The 15,832-nt window shown below is 50.2% G+C and overlaps 1 protein-coding gene across 4 annotated transcripts in view; it reads right to left on the minus strand.

Moving 5' to 3' along the window:
* KIRREL3 (kirre like nephrin family adhesion molecule 3) overlaps positions 1-13,602 on the minus strand; it is a 532,455-nt gene extending 518,853 nt beyond the window's left edge. For 2 of the 4 annotated variants that reach the window (XM_044258181.1, XM_044258179.1), the window contains exon 1: positions 13,395-13,602. In XM_044258181.1, the coding sequence (XP_044114116.1) occupies positions 13,395-13,449 (55 nt within the window). In that variant the 5' untranslated portion in view covers positions 13,450-13,602. The remainder of the gene's footprint in view (positions 1-13,394) is intronic. The other 2 variants (XM_044258182.1, XM_044258180.1) reach the window with 1 other exon arrangement.
* Between the last annotated feature and the right edge of the window lie 2,230 nt (positions 13,603-15,832).

Below are 15,832 nucleotides of genomic sequence, written 5' to 3' on the forward strand. Positions count from 1 at the left end.
ATGCACCCACCTTCTTTCTCTGGACAAGCCTCTACTCAGCAGTGGTTTGAAAGGCATCTCAGTATCGACTACAAGGGACGTTGTGACCTCCATGCCCCACACATTCACATACTCTGAGCACTATTCCATAAAACACTATTCCGTAAAAAGGGGTAGACCAGTCCAGCGCAAAGGGCACTCCTATTTTGACTAGGAAAGATTTCTTTCAGCTCCTATGGCTGCAAGAGCCCTTAGGAAGGGCAGAAACATCCCGGCACTGACTGCGCGAACATTTAAGGCAGAGAGCACAATGTAAGAAGATGATTTAACTGAAGAAATACAGCAGGACGTATATTTGCACCTTCCTTGGCATGGATCTTTGTCAATGAATATCTGTTGATCATGAGAGGGAAATGCAGATTTCCTATTATTATTAGCAGGAGAATAGGGGAGGGAAGGAATAAGGCTTTCCGGATAGTATTTCTCCCAGTCTGATCAGCTCAGCATGCAACTGTTTTCACCTATAAAGCATGGATTTCTCTCTGTGAGTGCCTCTGCCCGGTTTGATGAAGAGAAAACCGAAAGCCAAGCTCATGTCCAGAGCAAGGGACACCCATGAGGGTTTGGAGCCCTGGCAACAGCTGACAATGCACTTGCCGACAGAAGCCATGGGTTCCACCGAAAGATCCAGACTGTGGCATCAAAAGAAGGAATTTTGCAGAGATCTATCTGCCTTGCCTTCTTCCTCTGTACTCCGCGGATTCAATCCAAAGGAGCTTTGAAAACGTCAAGGAATTTTGACGTTTTGCTAGTTTATCTGAAGTGTCTATCTTCCGCTAATACCAGGATCCTGAGCATGGCCTAGGTAGAGACAGGCCATCTTCAGAAATGAATTCTGACACCAGGCAGGATGGCCCTGCCGGAGCTGAAGTGAGGAGAATTGGGCCTGAACGGTACTCAGACTCTCCCACATTCCCAGAGTCCTTTCTCTCTCCCTCTAATGCCCATTATTAATCATTTCAGAACCATGTGGTCTCCTGACATTTTTACTATTCTAGACCTGACAAAAAGGGGGGTTTGGATGTCCTGCAATGCCTTTTTGTGTAGAATAGCTCCGTTCCTCCAGTGAGCTAACACCGGGGTCACCTCTCCCTCAGCAGAATGGGGTTTATTCTTTTTTTCTTTCTTTCTTTTTTTTTAAATCCACTGAAAGGAAGTTAGATGGTGACGGGTCCTTGTTAAGGAATCAGTGTCTGGTTTTCAGAATGTTCATCTTAACTCGATCTGGGCTGGGGAAGCAACAAGCCCCCGCCCACCACCTGGGAGCGGAGCTTTGTGAATTCTTACTCAGCTTCTGTCCATGGGGTGATGTTTTCCTCTGTTTTGGTCAGCTCTTGGTCACAAGCCCCAGAAGCCATGAAGGAGGGGGACCACAGACCAGGCCAGGGGTTCTGCGGCCCACTGCCAGGCCCACAGCTGTGGAGGCCATCAGGGTGAGGGCGACTCCTCCTGAAAAAATGGGCAGCAAGGAACCAGGGCGGGTACAAGCGAGTGTCTGAGTGGTGGTCCCATCCCTTCCCAGGAGGGAAAGGCGACATTATGGAATCTGTGGGCAAGTTATTAGATATCAGCCTCGGTCATTTTCACCAGCAGGTGGGCTGACCATCCTGCTTTACTGGGCTGCCTGGAGGGTAACAGAGAGGAATGCGGGCAGAGCTCAGCTGACCTGGTCCTAGATCTCCGGGACGCCTCCCCACAGCCGGCTCCATGTCAGCGACCACGAGGGAGTTAAGAGATGCGCTGTGAGGCCGGAATCCGGAGACCATTACGCCTCTCCATTTCCCCTCTCCCTAGTTCAGCTTTCCATCGAGGGATTCCCGAGCTCCCAAGGGAGCTCATGTTTGTGAACAAAGAGCGGGGAGCAGGCTGGCCCCACGGAGGGGCCAGGAAAGCAGCGAGCCGATGACACGTACCACCTGGGTGGAACGCCTTCTTCTGTGGGGAGATCACTCTCCATCACTCTCAGCATTTTCTCCTATGAGGCACTTCTGTTTCCTCGCTAACCCAGGCAGCCCCTGATCGGCAGCTGGAAATACAGCTTTGCCAACTTCAGGCAAAATGTTTGGTTCTCTGACAAGAGATGCTCAGGGTCACCTGCCACGTGCCAGGGGCCTTCCGTTAATAACACAGGCAGAACAATCCTACCTTCTCTCCGACCCCATTGGGAACCCCTCCCTCACTCCCTTGCCCCCTTCCCAGGAAGACAGACAGCGTGAGGACAGACAGATCGGGCCAGTGAAAACTCACGTTGCTAGCGACAAAGCAGCAAAGGGCTCTGACGGGGAGTCAGGTGCGGAAGCCACTTGGGTTTGAGCGAACCTCATCTAAAATCCTACTGGCAACCCAAACCTAATGGATATGAAATAACATCGCATGGTGTCCGGCAACGTACAAGGCCAGTTCACCAGCCAATCAAGCCACGCAGAGAAGACAAGGAGTGGGCTGCTCCAACGATGGCCTCACCTTTCCCTCACCCCACGTCCCACTGTCTTTGTTTATGCTGCACACAAATTGACTCTGGGGTCTGAGACACATACATGCAATCTTCAAAAGGTGAAAAGGGCAAGTTGTCACCTCCCCGCAGGGTGGGCGTGGGATTTCAGTGTCCTCCCTTAGGCTCTGGTTACCTTGCCTGGTAAGTTGCTCTCTGAAATGAACAACCACTGCTTCCCCTGATTTGTCTTAATGGTGTCTGTTTCTGTCCAGAGATGAAAACAGAGTAGCACCTCTTCAGCCTGCCAGGGAGATCAGGAATAATGAGACTAATTTTAGCATCTGTTTGTTTTGCTTCTCCAGCATGAGAGGGGAACAGCAGCAGAAATATTGGCTCCTGGATCATTAAAGAGGCAAACTCCTGGGGAGAAGCCCAGTGGGCCCAGGTTGGGGGCTGGGGACAGGAAGTGGGGCTCCTGGCTCCCAGCCACCCCTGGTCGGGGGAGGTGGGCATTGAGGGACGGATGCATTCATCACCCACAGGAAAGACACCAGCATGGGAAAACACCTGCCATAAGGAAATGGACAGCTAGCTGAGGTCTCTCTTTGCAACTCTTTCACACCCTTGAGCATTTTTAATTGTACCCACCTGCCTCTGGGGCACTGCCCTCACATCCATCAGAAACAGCAGAAAGCACCCGAGCCTCTGGCAGGGGTGGGGGCAGCTGCTGCCAATCCGAAGCCTTGGTCTTTTCCCTTCATGCCCTTTCCCTGCCCTGGCTCAGCTGCCTCAGCCCCACTGTCATGGGCAGGGTAGGGCCCAGGCAGCTGGCCGAGAGACTCCGGCTCTTCTGCTACTAAGGGCCCTCTGGGCCTCCACTCAGCTCACTCCTGGGCTTTGCAAGCGCTGCTGCTGCCACCATCAGGCTGATTCGGGAACTGCAGTGCTCACCGGGTTTCACATCCCAAAATATTTCCACCAGCTCCAGCCTGATGTGGACTCAACTAAAGAACAGGCCCTCTCTCTCCCCCACAGATGGCCCCTCACTCAGGTGCACCTTTGTAAGAAAAAGGCTTCTGAGGCCAGCTCTCTGATGAAATGGGACTCCTTGTGAATGTGGGGTAGACCCAGCGTTCTTCAGCAAGGTGTGGAAAACTGTGGGTCCTAGAATATGGAGGGTCAAGTCACTGGGAGGTTAATTGGCAATTTCTCTCTCTTTGTCACGAGGGCAGGAAGGTGGGGAGGGTGGCCTCGCTTCTCCTGTGGTACCCAGGAAAGGTCTCCAGGAGAAAGCTCTAAGCTTCTGTCCCCTGGTTGCCTGCATGATGAGCCAGCCAGGTCCCACTGTTACTCTGAAGCTGTCATATCTCCCAACATCGCCAAGGGTGACAGGTGGGCTGTCACAGTGCACCAGAGCCGAGTCACCTGTGACACTTCCAGGTGACTGACAGAAATGGAAACTGACATGCATTAAGAACAGAAGGATAGGGCTGGGGTTTTTTGTTGAAACTGAAAAGTGGGTGGCTCACAGGAGGGTATTTCTCTTGGCGCTGTCCCTGGTGACCCCCTGGTCTTCCAGGCCTCACTCAGAGAGGAACAAGTTCCTACTCCAAATAGCTGGGATCCTCCTCTGTCCTCCCAGGGGCGCCTTGTCAGCCCCCACACATTCGTGATGTCAGAAACCCTGCTTTCTCTTCCTTTGCATTGTTTTTTGCCATTCATGTCAACATTCCAACATTTATTCAGAGTCCTCTGTGCTGAGCAGCATGCCTGGCACCAGGGCAGGTGGATAAAAGAAATGGATATTTTAATCAACCAATTAAGAGAATAAAAGTTCCTACTCTTGCTTTTTTTTTTCTTTTTAATTGTCAACACAGCCACAAAAGGAACTATCCAAGCAACATCCCCTTGATTGCTATTCAGCCCAAGAGGCTGGCCTGTCATTCCCCCCAGAAACCTCATGGCCTCAAGGTAAAGCTGAATGTCAGAAGATGAAGGAACCAACTCAGAAAAAGCCTGGAATCAAAAGACAGAGCTGCAAGGCTAGGTTTGAAGGTCAGCTCCCTGGTTTTCATGGGAAATCCTTAAAATCCTTTTCTTTGCCTAACCACCGAGGATTCCCACAAGTTTGAAGAACATGTTCCCTCTTATGCCACTGCCTAGGATCTTCTCATCCATTTTTCAGGATGGATGATTTGAAGCAACTGCATCTCCCAGCATCTTGAGAAGCATCGAGGCATATGAAAAAGTAAAGCAGATGAGAGTGACTTTGGTCGAGCAACATGACCTTTCAGAGGATATGACAGTGTGACAGCTGCCTCTCGTGCTAGCACAGTAATGAAATGAACTAGGGCTTATGAATGGCACTCTACAGTTTGGGAGGCCCTACACCAACACTCATCACAACCACCAGCAGCAGCATCAAAACATTATTACTGCCATCACCAACAGCCCAAAGGCTTTGCTGGCACTTACAAGAAAATGTGCTGGACAAAAAAGACATCTGTAACACATCTTCTATCTTCTAGGAATTTATTATCCAGAATCAATAGGTTGTTGCTAACATAATATTCAGGGAATCGTGGGGTCGGAGAGGATTTGAGTGATATCTACTCTACTCTTTGATCTGCTCCTGAGTAATTAATTCTTCCCTTTTTGGTGGTCCGAATTCTACCCTTAGAGCACTGTCAGCAGTGGGAGATTGTTCAGCAGGCTAGTCTTAGACACTAGGATTAAATATCAACAGTCTTAGCTACGTCACTGCCTATTTCTGGCTGAACAATGCATGTATTTGCTTCACTATTGAACTCATCCTGCCAAATCCCCACCAATTCCTGATGAGAACAGCCCCAAGTGTGGAACCCATAAGTAGATCTCATGACGTTCTTTACTCTTGATACTAGAGACTTCTAAACATTTCTAACATCTTCTGAGTGAAATCACAGCTTGTAAACTTGTTTTCCTCAAAGCCAGCAAAACTTAGCTTTCTCTTCAGAATGGCAAAGAAATCATCAGCAAAATGTCTCTAGGCATTTCTTACTTATCTCGTCCTTGTTCTTGTCTCCCTTCCTGGTTTACTTACCATTCATCCTCAATGTTAGGTGAGCCTCCCAGGGCCCCAGAAATGGGTAAGTCCCATTCCTCAGTGGCCGCCATTTGACTCACAATCCAGCATGCACGTAGCCATCCCTGCTTCCGAGTGCTCCGTGGTTCCCTGCCACATTCTTTTTTTTTTTTTTTATAAAGATTTTATTCATTTATTTGACAGACAGAGAGATCACAAGGAGGCAGAAAGGCAGGCAGTAAGAGAGAGGAGGAAGCAGGCTCCCCGCTGAACAGAAAGCCTGATGCGGGGCTCCATCCCAGGACCCTGGGATCATGACCTGAGCCGAAGGCAGAGGCTTTAACCCACTGAGCCACCCAGGCGCCCCCCAACCCCTGCCACATTCTTTATCCAACACATTGTTCTTAAATATACGTCTACATGCTATTCTTCTCTGCCTCCTTCTGGAAAGCAGACCAACAGGGAAGGTCGGTTCCTCCACACTTACGCTCTCACTACTTTCCCCCCTGTCCTTTACATACCAGCTATGAAGGAAGGTGAGCTGGAGAGAATGGTGTGTGTCCATTCAGTTCCACACTTTTAAAGCCCCATATAAAAGACATGGCAAAGCAAGAAGAATAAATAACAAATGGATTCTTCCCCTTTTTTATCCACAGGATGCATGGCACAGAGAGGAGCGCAGACCCAGAAGCTCCTCACAATGTTTCTAAGGAACAGACTTAACTCTGAGAGTTAAGTCATCAAAACATTTAGCATGGTGTTTATGACAAGCTGACCCTCCCCTTCCTGAGCTTCTCACAACCCTCTACACACTCATATTCCAGCCACCCACACTACCCATTGCTTCGGAACAGATGGCATTCTGTCCTGCCTTCTTTCCTTTGCACACACTAAGGCAAGCCCGGAGCACTCTTTTCTGTGCTTCCCCAGAAGGGCTCCGAGACATCCTTTGAAGTCAAGTCATTGCCTCTGTACAGCCCTTCCTGATGCCCTCGGTCATTTCAGCAGCTCTCAGAATACTCTCAACAACTCTGAGCCCGTCATGTAACCATGAGTCAAAGTGTCTGCTCCCTGACCAGATGGAGAGCCCCTACCTGGGCAGAAATAATGTCTTAGGGGGTCTTTGCCTCAGAAGTCCCTGGCATCGTGCCCACCACACAGTTGGCCTACCATGAGTGTGGGCTGAGTGGCAAAGGGCTGAGCTTTGGTGTTCTCAAGTACATCAAGGAGGACCAAGAGAATGTGGCCCTCTGAGACACTGGGAAAAGTGTGGAATGATGAATGGGAGCCCTGGTTGCCATGCAACTCAGTGTCAGATTTCAAATTCCTATCTTCTAGGCAAGGGTTAGAAAGAGTCTGAACTTAAAACAACCGTCCAGGGAACACAGGCCAAGGAAGCTGACCATCTTGGTCATTCTGCCTGATATTCAGGCGTCTTCTTAATACTGATGCCTTATACCATTACGGTTTGGGTTTCAGTGTTCAAAACAAAAATTAAAAATAAAGGATGGACTCAGGTTAATTTGCCTCACTCTGCCAATGAGGACACCAATACCATGTAGAAGAGCACAGTGAGATCTCACCTCTTATTTCAGGAAGATGGCAGATTGGTTCTAAGCTCTGGATAGGATTGCATTTCAGCAATAAGCTGTGTGTGTGTGTGTGTGTGTGTGTGTGTGTGTAGAGTGGGGTCACAGATGGGAGGAGATCTGAAAAGGGCATGATATGGCTTCAACACTGCAGGGGTCAGGGGATCCTTCCCAGAGCATGTGGGAGGTCTCTATGTCTGGCTACTTCCTTGCCTTTCTGTCCAGGAGTGAGGGGGAAGGGTGGGCCCCTCTCACCCTCCAAGCCCCAGCCAGGACTGCAAATGAATAATTCAATAGGGAGCAGGATTTGCCCCAGCTGGTCACTATTTTCACGGCTTTGACTTGTTACCAGTGTACCCAAGGAAAGCTGACATTTATTTAATCCTCATAGCCTTGTTGACTGTGTACTCATGGAAACATTGTATGCTTATGGAAGACATTTGTTTCCAAGAAGCTTATGCTAAATTGCAGTGATAGAAAGGAAACACTTATCCAATATTGACATTTACTGACTTCTAGAAATATACAGCCAGAGTACTCATTTTCACACTCAGAAGAGGAAAGGGTGGGGGGAGCACAATGTTAGATCCTTAGCTCCTTTCGTGGTTCATAAGCAGAAAGTTAATGGAAGTTCACATTCAATATGGCGGTGGAGATCTTCACTCTATGGCAGTGGTGTGGATTCCAAGAGAGCCTGGAAGGCTGCAGCCCTTCCAGGCTTGATCTTCAAGGTCTGGTAGAAGCAAGGCATGGCATTCTTTGCGTGACAGTGTGAGAAGTATTGCAACGATCAGTAAGTTATCTATCTACCTTCTTACCGGATGTGCATGCCTAACTGTAGATTCTGGTGTTCCCCTAGGGAAAAGGAAACCATGTACAATATCATCCGTGCCTCAATGCAATGGACTCCGTCTCCTCGATGGAAATAAAACCCCCTCTATTTGGAACACAGGGCAAAGCTAGCCCAGCCAGGCACGGGATGCTGCCTTGTTTTTTTCCTCACTCCCTGTGGATAGCAATGAGGCGACAAGTAACCCAAGGGAGCAGACCTCCCCCAGAGCAGCCGTCCCAGCCCGACCCTGCTACATGAACACTGGGGTGTCCACTGACCTTGTGGGAAGACTGGGGCCCCAATGGCTGTGCCACCAGCACCATCATTAAAATCAGGATCGCTGCAGGGGTGGAGAGTCCAAGTGCAAGTTCCGACCTTCTCCTGATCTTCCCGACCCTCCCCACTGCTGAATCAGGGTCTCTGCTCCCAGGCACAGGCAGGATATGTGGCCTCACTCTTTCTAGTTGACTCCCATTAAAAATGCCTGGTTTTTCACCTCAAAGTTTTGTATTTCACCATTTTAGAAGGATAAGGAACGGGAGCTGCAGAATGATGCCTCTTGCCCATGTAACAGCCCCCTCCCCAGCCCTGATTTTTAGGAGACCCTAAAATGAATGCTGTTGGGCCTCCTTCCCCACTCCTCCATCACAGCCAATTTTCTTTTCCTTGTTCATGTTTCCAAAACAGTTTATCTTTTTATCTCCTTGGAAGAAAAGTACTCTGCAAATCAAAGGTATCATTAGTATTGTTATTATTTTGCTATTGAAATCTCTTGAATTCACTCTGGATTATTCATGTGCTTTTTTGGGTCTGCAATATAATGCCGCCTAAGTCACCCCCACTGGGCTGAACAAAAAAGAAAAATTGCATCTTAAGGCCTAATCCCAGGCTCCACCCCATCTCCTGCTGGCCCTGGCTCCTACCAACACAGGCACACCAGGGAGAGCGGCTCCTTGGTGCCATGCCTAGCTCTCTGCTGCCATGCTCCAAGTGAGATCCTCCTTTGTAACCCAAGAAGGAGGCCCCCTGCAGTATCCTGTAAGTGCCCTGTGCGGGCGTTGACCCCCATCCGCACCCCTCACCCCTGGGGAGCTTCTCTTCCCTCCCCAATAGGTTTGGCTGGCAACAGAGAGCTCCCTGCTGAGCAGCAGACACAAAGACCATCCCCTTGCACAAGGGATGTGTCCCAGTTCCCCTCACACTGAGGATTTGTTCAAGAAGTGGTCCCACACCCTTGGCAGTTGTGCATTGACCTTCCAGGACAAAAGGAACCATTCTTCCTCCTCTAGACAAGACGTCATACCACTCGGGGTGCCAGTGCGGGTAGCAGCTTATTACTTGCCTCATCTTTTGTTATATGACAGTTCTGGGCAAGGTTCAAGGTTTGCTAAGTTGCGGTTCACTCCCAGTTTCTTTTTCCAATGCCTTCTCAGCCTGTACCCCCTAGGAACCCCCCATTCTTCTGGCTGCCTCTGATGTGTTCCTGGTATCTTTCAGTGCCCATCTCCCTCCCCAAGGGAGCTTCTCCCAAGTTAAGACATCTCGAAGCAGTGTCTCCTTCCTCTCCAAGCTTCCCGTCATCCTCGTGGCTTCCCTCATCCTAGCTGGGTGTCTCCCCTCACAAGCTATTTGCCCCTTCTTGGCTTCAGACTCTCTCCCCTCGGAGACTGATGTCAACAAGAACGTCTGACCTTCAGGTAGCTGTCAGAGAGCCTTTTGGGTGACTCCTGCCAGCAGGTCGGGAGATCAAGTCAATTAGATTCTTCCCAAGGAGGAGGTGACAGCCCAGGTGAATCCTCAATTCAGGGACTGTCACTGACAGGTAAATGCCATTTCTCACTGCCCCCCCCCCGCATCCCCCAACACACTCAGAGCAGCCTGGCATACGTGAAAATCCAAGGAGAGATCTGGATTGGGCCAGAGTTAGAGCTTTCCAACTCCAGGAGGTTCTAAGGCCAGACAGGACAGTCTAGAAGTGCTAGGGGAAAATGTCAGTGTGCAGATAGAACACCTTTCCAAAGAGCGTCTGAGTTCAAGGCACCAACTTAGTGTCACTGCACCTTCCCCAGACTTTTGGATCTGCTGCGGAACACGACCTTCCATCCTGCAAGCGCGTGGCTCCTCCGCAGCTACCTAAGACGGGGAGGTGCAGGCTGCCTCGCGGATCTTGAAGATGAAGGAGGGCACGGAGGGAAACAGTTGTGGGCAAACGGAAATGATAAAGGGAAAAAAATGTCGCAAGTTCCAAGTTTATGGATGACAAGAGAATCGATCCCTTTTCACCCAGGAGCAGAACATGCCTCTTCTCCACAGGAGGCAAATTGTGCTGTGACATTATCCCTCTCTGAACAAAGCACGCGGTCCTGACAGCTGATGGGAGAGGCGTCCCCAGCAAGAGAGAAACCCACAAGCAGCACACACTGGTGGCTCACCATTTCTTTATGGGGAGCCAGGCCCGGGGACGTTGGCAGGGGAGGAAATGGAGGCACGCCATTTGGTCTTTCTACTGCCACCTTAGGAAAGATAAATAAATATTTAATCTCCCATTTACAGGAGAAGCCCAAACTTTAAAAGGAGAGGGGATACAGCGTATCACTGACACTGACAGACTTGGATTTCACTCTCTATAAAGAGGTTCGAGAACAAGTAAAAGTGAATAAATACCAGACACATTGGGACAGAAAGGGCAACTGAAAGGGAATTTCAGAGTTTTGACTTCAGTGTTTTGCTAAGGAAGTGTTCAGAGCGCTGTTTGAAGCTCTCCCTCTGTAGGGGGACTAAGACAACGGGAGCTGGAAGCACAAGAATTGCATTTCCAGAAACTCTAAGATGACACATAGGCTCCCACCAGGAGAGGTGCTGGGCAGCAGATGGATGTGTCACCAGAGTGCCAGATAAAGGTCCAAAAAGAAGCCTGGACATTTGTTTTCCCTGAGAGGAGGGGCATCCCTGAGTCCCTGCACATTTCCTTGGAAAGGATCCCAGGAGGAAGAGTGTGAGTGAGGTGGGTCAAATGGGTAACTCGGTGGGGTGTGCCAGGCAGGATGCAAATTCAGGCAGGGGTTGTCTGCAGGAGTGACCTCGAGCCTGAGGGCAGGTCCTCCAACGACCTCTCAGAAGAGATGCACTTGAACTAATAACTTGAGAAGTCTACAGATCTAGGTAGGGGTGGGCACAGTCTAGGAACTGATCATATAGGTGTAGGGTTGAGTAGAATCCTCTGGGGGATTCACCATACTCAGGATAACATCCACGTTAAAACACAGGTCTATGGATCAAGTCAAAAGGTAACATATCACCAAAGTCCATAAAAAGCATTCTATTTGGCCCTTAATTCCTGTCATCCAATGCTGTCTATTCATGGAACCTACAGTGTCCAGTGATGCAAAGGATTTTGGCTGATTACCACCACTTTGCCTCATGGTCTTTCTTTAGACCTCTTTTGGAGCCCCGTGGACCATGACATCTACCATTGGGTAGGGCGGGCAGTACCGGCCACACTCAGAACACTCAGGAATCACAAGGAAGTAGGCATTGCAGGGCACCATGCTTTCTCCCTAGTGCTCTCAGGGCTAAGGGTAGATGAAACGGAGCATTAACCTCCATAGGTAAATATTTAAAGATTCCTATGAGAAGAGTAACAAAGGAGCTCTGGTACTGAAAAGGGGATAAGCAAAGCAGAAGATGCACACTGCGGTGATTCAGACAACGGAAGAGGCACTCAGATACCAAAAGCGTCTTATGCCAAGCCAGAAGAGAATCACAGCTCCAGTTTTCCAACAACACACGGGCAGATTAACATGTGTGCGGGTCCCATGAACATTGGGTGGGCGTGGTGGGCTCCTCCTTTTAGGGATTCTACAGGTGACTTCCTGAGTACAGTGGGAAGAGGCAAAGGAGGACAGGAGTGTGAGTGTGTGAGTGTGTGTGTTTGCCCCTAAGCCAGCACACAGGCATCCAAGGAGGGTAATCTCACAAAATGGTAATATAACCCAAACTGTTTTTGTACCAGTGTTCTGAGATAGTTCTTATTCATTCAGCCTGAAAACTCTAGAGAAGGCAATTTATCTTCCTGCTGCTGTAGGGAGCCCTGATGACATGCACAATACCCTATGAATACACGAGAGTGTGTGTGTTTGTGTGTCCACATTATAATTACATGCAGGTGGTGGGCATATACACACCGTAATGGGGGAAAGCCCCCCCCCATCCCGAGTTTCATCAGGATGGCCAGGAGCAAAGTTTGATAAAGGGAAAATGTGCAGCAACCCTGAGTACCACTACAAGAGCAGAGGCAGGAGGCATGGTTTCTGCTTACATTTGGCTTCTCCATGACAGGGAAAAAAAGGAGACATGCAGTTCCGCTTGCAAAGCCAGCCACCCCCCCCTCCCATGGCGGGGCTCTGCTTCCTTGAAAACTTTTACCCTTCATTTAATCAACAGATGGACATGCTCTGTTGTGGATTTTTCTGAGAGTCCTGTCCCTCTCAGAGCCCAGCAGGCTGGCACAAATGCTGCCTCAGAAGGCAGAGGTGGTCCTGGCATGCCTAACGAGTGGGAAGGAGCTGATTTACTTCCCCCCTTGGAACTCAATTCCACAGGTGACTTTTGATGCCTTTGGCTAGTAGGCACCCCGCAGCCCCTGCCCAGATCGCCTGCCCCCTCCCTTCCCCAGGCCAGTCCCCACGCCCACCCCAGGGCTCCCGTGGGCAGGGAGCCAGCCCAGAGGTAGCAAAGTTCTTTCCGGAAAAGTCCACCAGCCTCTCTGCCCGTGCTAGGCTGCGCAAAGTAAACAATCAGCACCAGGGGCGACATTTCACGTTAGACCCTGAATCCGGGGCTGAGTGGGATTCAGAATTCAGCTTTATTCAGAGCACATTACGTTCAATGAAACTCTTGCCCAGCTTCTCCCCCAACCACCGCACATCACCCCGGCGGTGCGCTGGCTAACGGGGGATCCCTCTGCCACCGTGCAACCGCACACACCGGCTTCTGAATCCACTCCTGCAAGTCAGACCTTCCTCGAGCTGAAAGAGCCACCTAAACAAAGCTCCCCTTCCCGCCCCGCTCCTTCTCCCAACCTGAGTCGGAAGGAGAGGAGGTGCCCAGAAGTTCAGGGCGCCAGAGCCACACAGATAACTGCCTCATTAACATACCGGAGCATAAAGAACTCATTTGCATCGGAGAGTTTGAGCAGGAGGTTGACAAGTGAGAGGAGAAAGTCACCCCTCCCACACCCCTTCCTTGCAAAAGGAAAATAAACAGGACCATTCTGTTGCATTGGCAAAGGCACAGAAGCCATGCCGGCGCATCTCGGACGCAAGGATCGGGGCGAGTTTCCGAAGCCGGCCCCCCGATTCCTGCCCCCAGCCCCCTGCCAGCCGCCACGCCAGCCGACTTTTCCTAGCAACTCCGGCCGCCGCGCGGGGCTCCTACCTTGACTGAAGAGGAAGAAGCACACGAAGAGCAGATCGAGCTGGAAAGGTTTCATTCCTCAGCGCCGCGAGGGAGAGCCGGCGGGGCAACTTGGGTCGGCAGTGAGTTTCTCCTCCCGGGCGGCTCTCCGTGCTCAGCCTCCGCCGCGGTCCTCCCGGGCGCGCGCCAACCATCGGTCTGTCCGTGCGTCCGTCCCTCGGCGCGGCCCCGCTCTCCCCGGGCCTCCAGGTTCCCGCAGCCTGCCGACGCCAGTGGCCGGGTGGCCGGGCTCCTAGCCGCCGCGGGAAGCCGGGCTCGTCAGCGACGTCCCCGCGCGGAGCAGATCCATTCTGTGGCTCTCGGCAGCCCTGGCGCACGGCTTGGCTTCCTCCGGCGGGCTCCTCCCACAGCGAGCTCGCGAGCGGGCGGGCGCGGGAGCCAGTGACGAGTGACAGAAGGGCTCCTTTCACTGAAGCTGGGGCGGGGGGAGAGGGAGGGGAAACAGGTCATAATTAAAGAGGAAACACTTGGAAAAAGGAGATCTATGCAAAGCGGAGGGTGGCGAGGGGGGGGGGGGGGGGGGGGCTCTGTTCTCTCTTCCCTTCTCCTTTTTCCCCCTAAATGGGGGAAAATGCAGCTTTTGTCACCATTATTGACCAAAAGGCATCTTGAACGGGGAGCCGACTGGGACTTTTTGTCCACACCGCATAAGGTTGTTCAACGGGAGTGAAGTTAGGGCTATATGCATGCACACGCATTAAAATATGCGTGCCCTTGCACGGGGGATTGGGAACTGGCTGAAAGGGAAACAGCGAAGCCTCGAGGAGCGGGGGGGGGGGGGGGGGGGGGGGATGCATCTTCCCCGGGAAGGACTTGACCAACGCGTGCAGCGGGAGTCTCAGAGTTGGGGAAGAGATAAGCACGTTTTACATTTTTGGGAGACTTTCCTAGAAGGGGGAGGTGACGTGGGAAATAAAAACCCGAACATTTAGACCATAGTTTGCTTTGCACTAGTCCTCCAAAACAAAATGAAGGAACTAGAGGGAAATCAAGCAGGTTTGTGACACATGCCCATTTATTATTATTACCACCCTGGTTTGTGCATTTCCTAACAAGGAGAGGGGAGTAGCCCGCCTTGGCATTTGCAGTCTCTTCTCTAACAAGCACTCCATCACTCTGAGAGTGTCTTTTTCTCCAAGAGGTGCTGTGGATCCTGTTGCGAAGGAGAGGCCAAGGTCATAGGCAACTGCCTCAGAAGAACCTTCAGGTCTTTTACCTGTCCTGAAGCCCACACTCAAATCAAACTCTGTTTTCCTCCAGGAGAACAAACAATTTATCTACGTCTGTTTCCTTGATGGACATTTAGATAAACCCGGGATAAGCAGGCACTGGGGGAGCTAAAATCCCAGGCACAGACCATGCCTTCGGGAACTCACAGTTTAGAATGGAAGCAGAGTAAACACATAAGGTACAAACTATAAGGATAGTTAAAACTGTGTATAATATGTAGCATTTTACAGAAAGAGGTGGGGGGATGAAAGAGTAAGGGGACAAAGCTAAAAGATGCTCTCTTGGTGTGTGCCTTTCAGTATAAAATCAATTATTGCTTTCTTCATTCACTGGACATTGGGGACATGTTTGGGGGACTCTTTCGCCTTCCTTCCATTAGTATTACATACTTGGGGGATTTTACTGACTTCCAGGCACATTCCAACTCCAAGTTTCCATGTGGATGTTAACTTTAAAAATGTATCCCTTGATACTGATGAACAAGAAAAGAGAAGTAGGGCCCCCTGAGAAAAGTATGTGCTGGTAGGAGCTTACTTACATCTGGTAGTTGACATTAGAGATCTACAAATTAGTAGGTGTCTGCTTTGTTGACTTTTCTATTCTTAACTTAATAGTTTATTTAACTGCATCCCTTCAAGGCTGTTAAATAGATAAAAGGGAAATTTGTAAGCAACCTTGGGGGGAGAAAAAGAAATGCTGAGCAACAAAAAACAAGAGGACCCCAAAGAGGCATCCCATCAGCTAAATTAGCAACAAGGTACAGAAGCAGAGTGTCAGCACAGCTTCAGCCCCGAAGACGGAGAAGACAGTGAAACAGAAGAGGCAAATCAGAAACACATTCACAGGATGGGTGGTGATTCTGAACAGCCTATGCCTAACATGTCAAGAGTGAGAACATGGCAGGTAGAGTGCTTTAACTTTAGTAGGAGCTCTCCATTAAAACCTACCCGGTGAGGGGAGAAATTTAAAGTCTGGGCACCATTCCTAAGGCAAGCCTTGCAGCGAGTAAGACTAATAATATTAGAATGTAGACCATACCCACAAAGCAATACTGGATATTTTAACTAACATTTATCCTTTAAGCTGCTGTTTCATTTTGACTCCTAATTCCTAAGTGGCCCGGGGCCCAGATTAATTCAGCCCCCAAGGAAATATTACAAAACCAGGGT

This window comes from Neovison vison, chromosome 7 (assembly GCF_020171115.1).
Source record: "Neovison vison isolate M4711 chromosome 7, ASM_NN_V1, whole genome shotgun sequence".
Taxonomy (NCBI): domain Eukaryota; kingdom Metazoa; phylum Chordata; class Mammalia; order Carnivora; family Mustelidae; genus Neogale; species Neogale vison.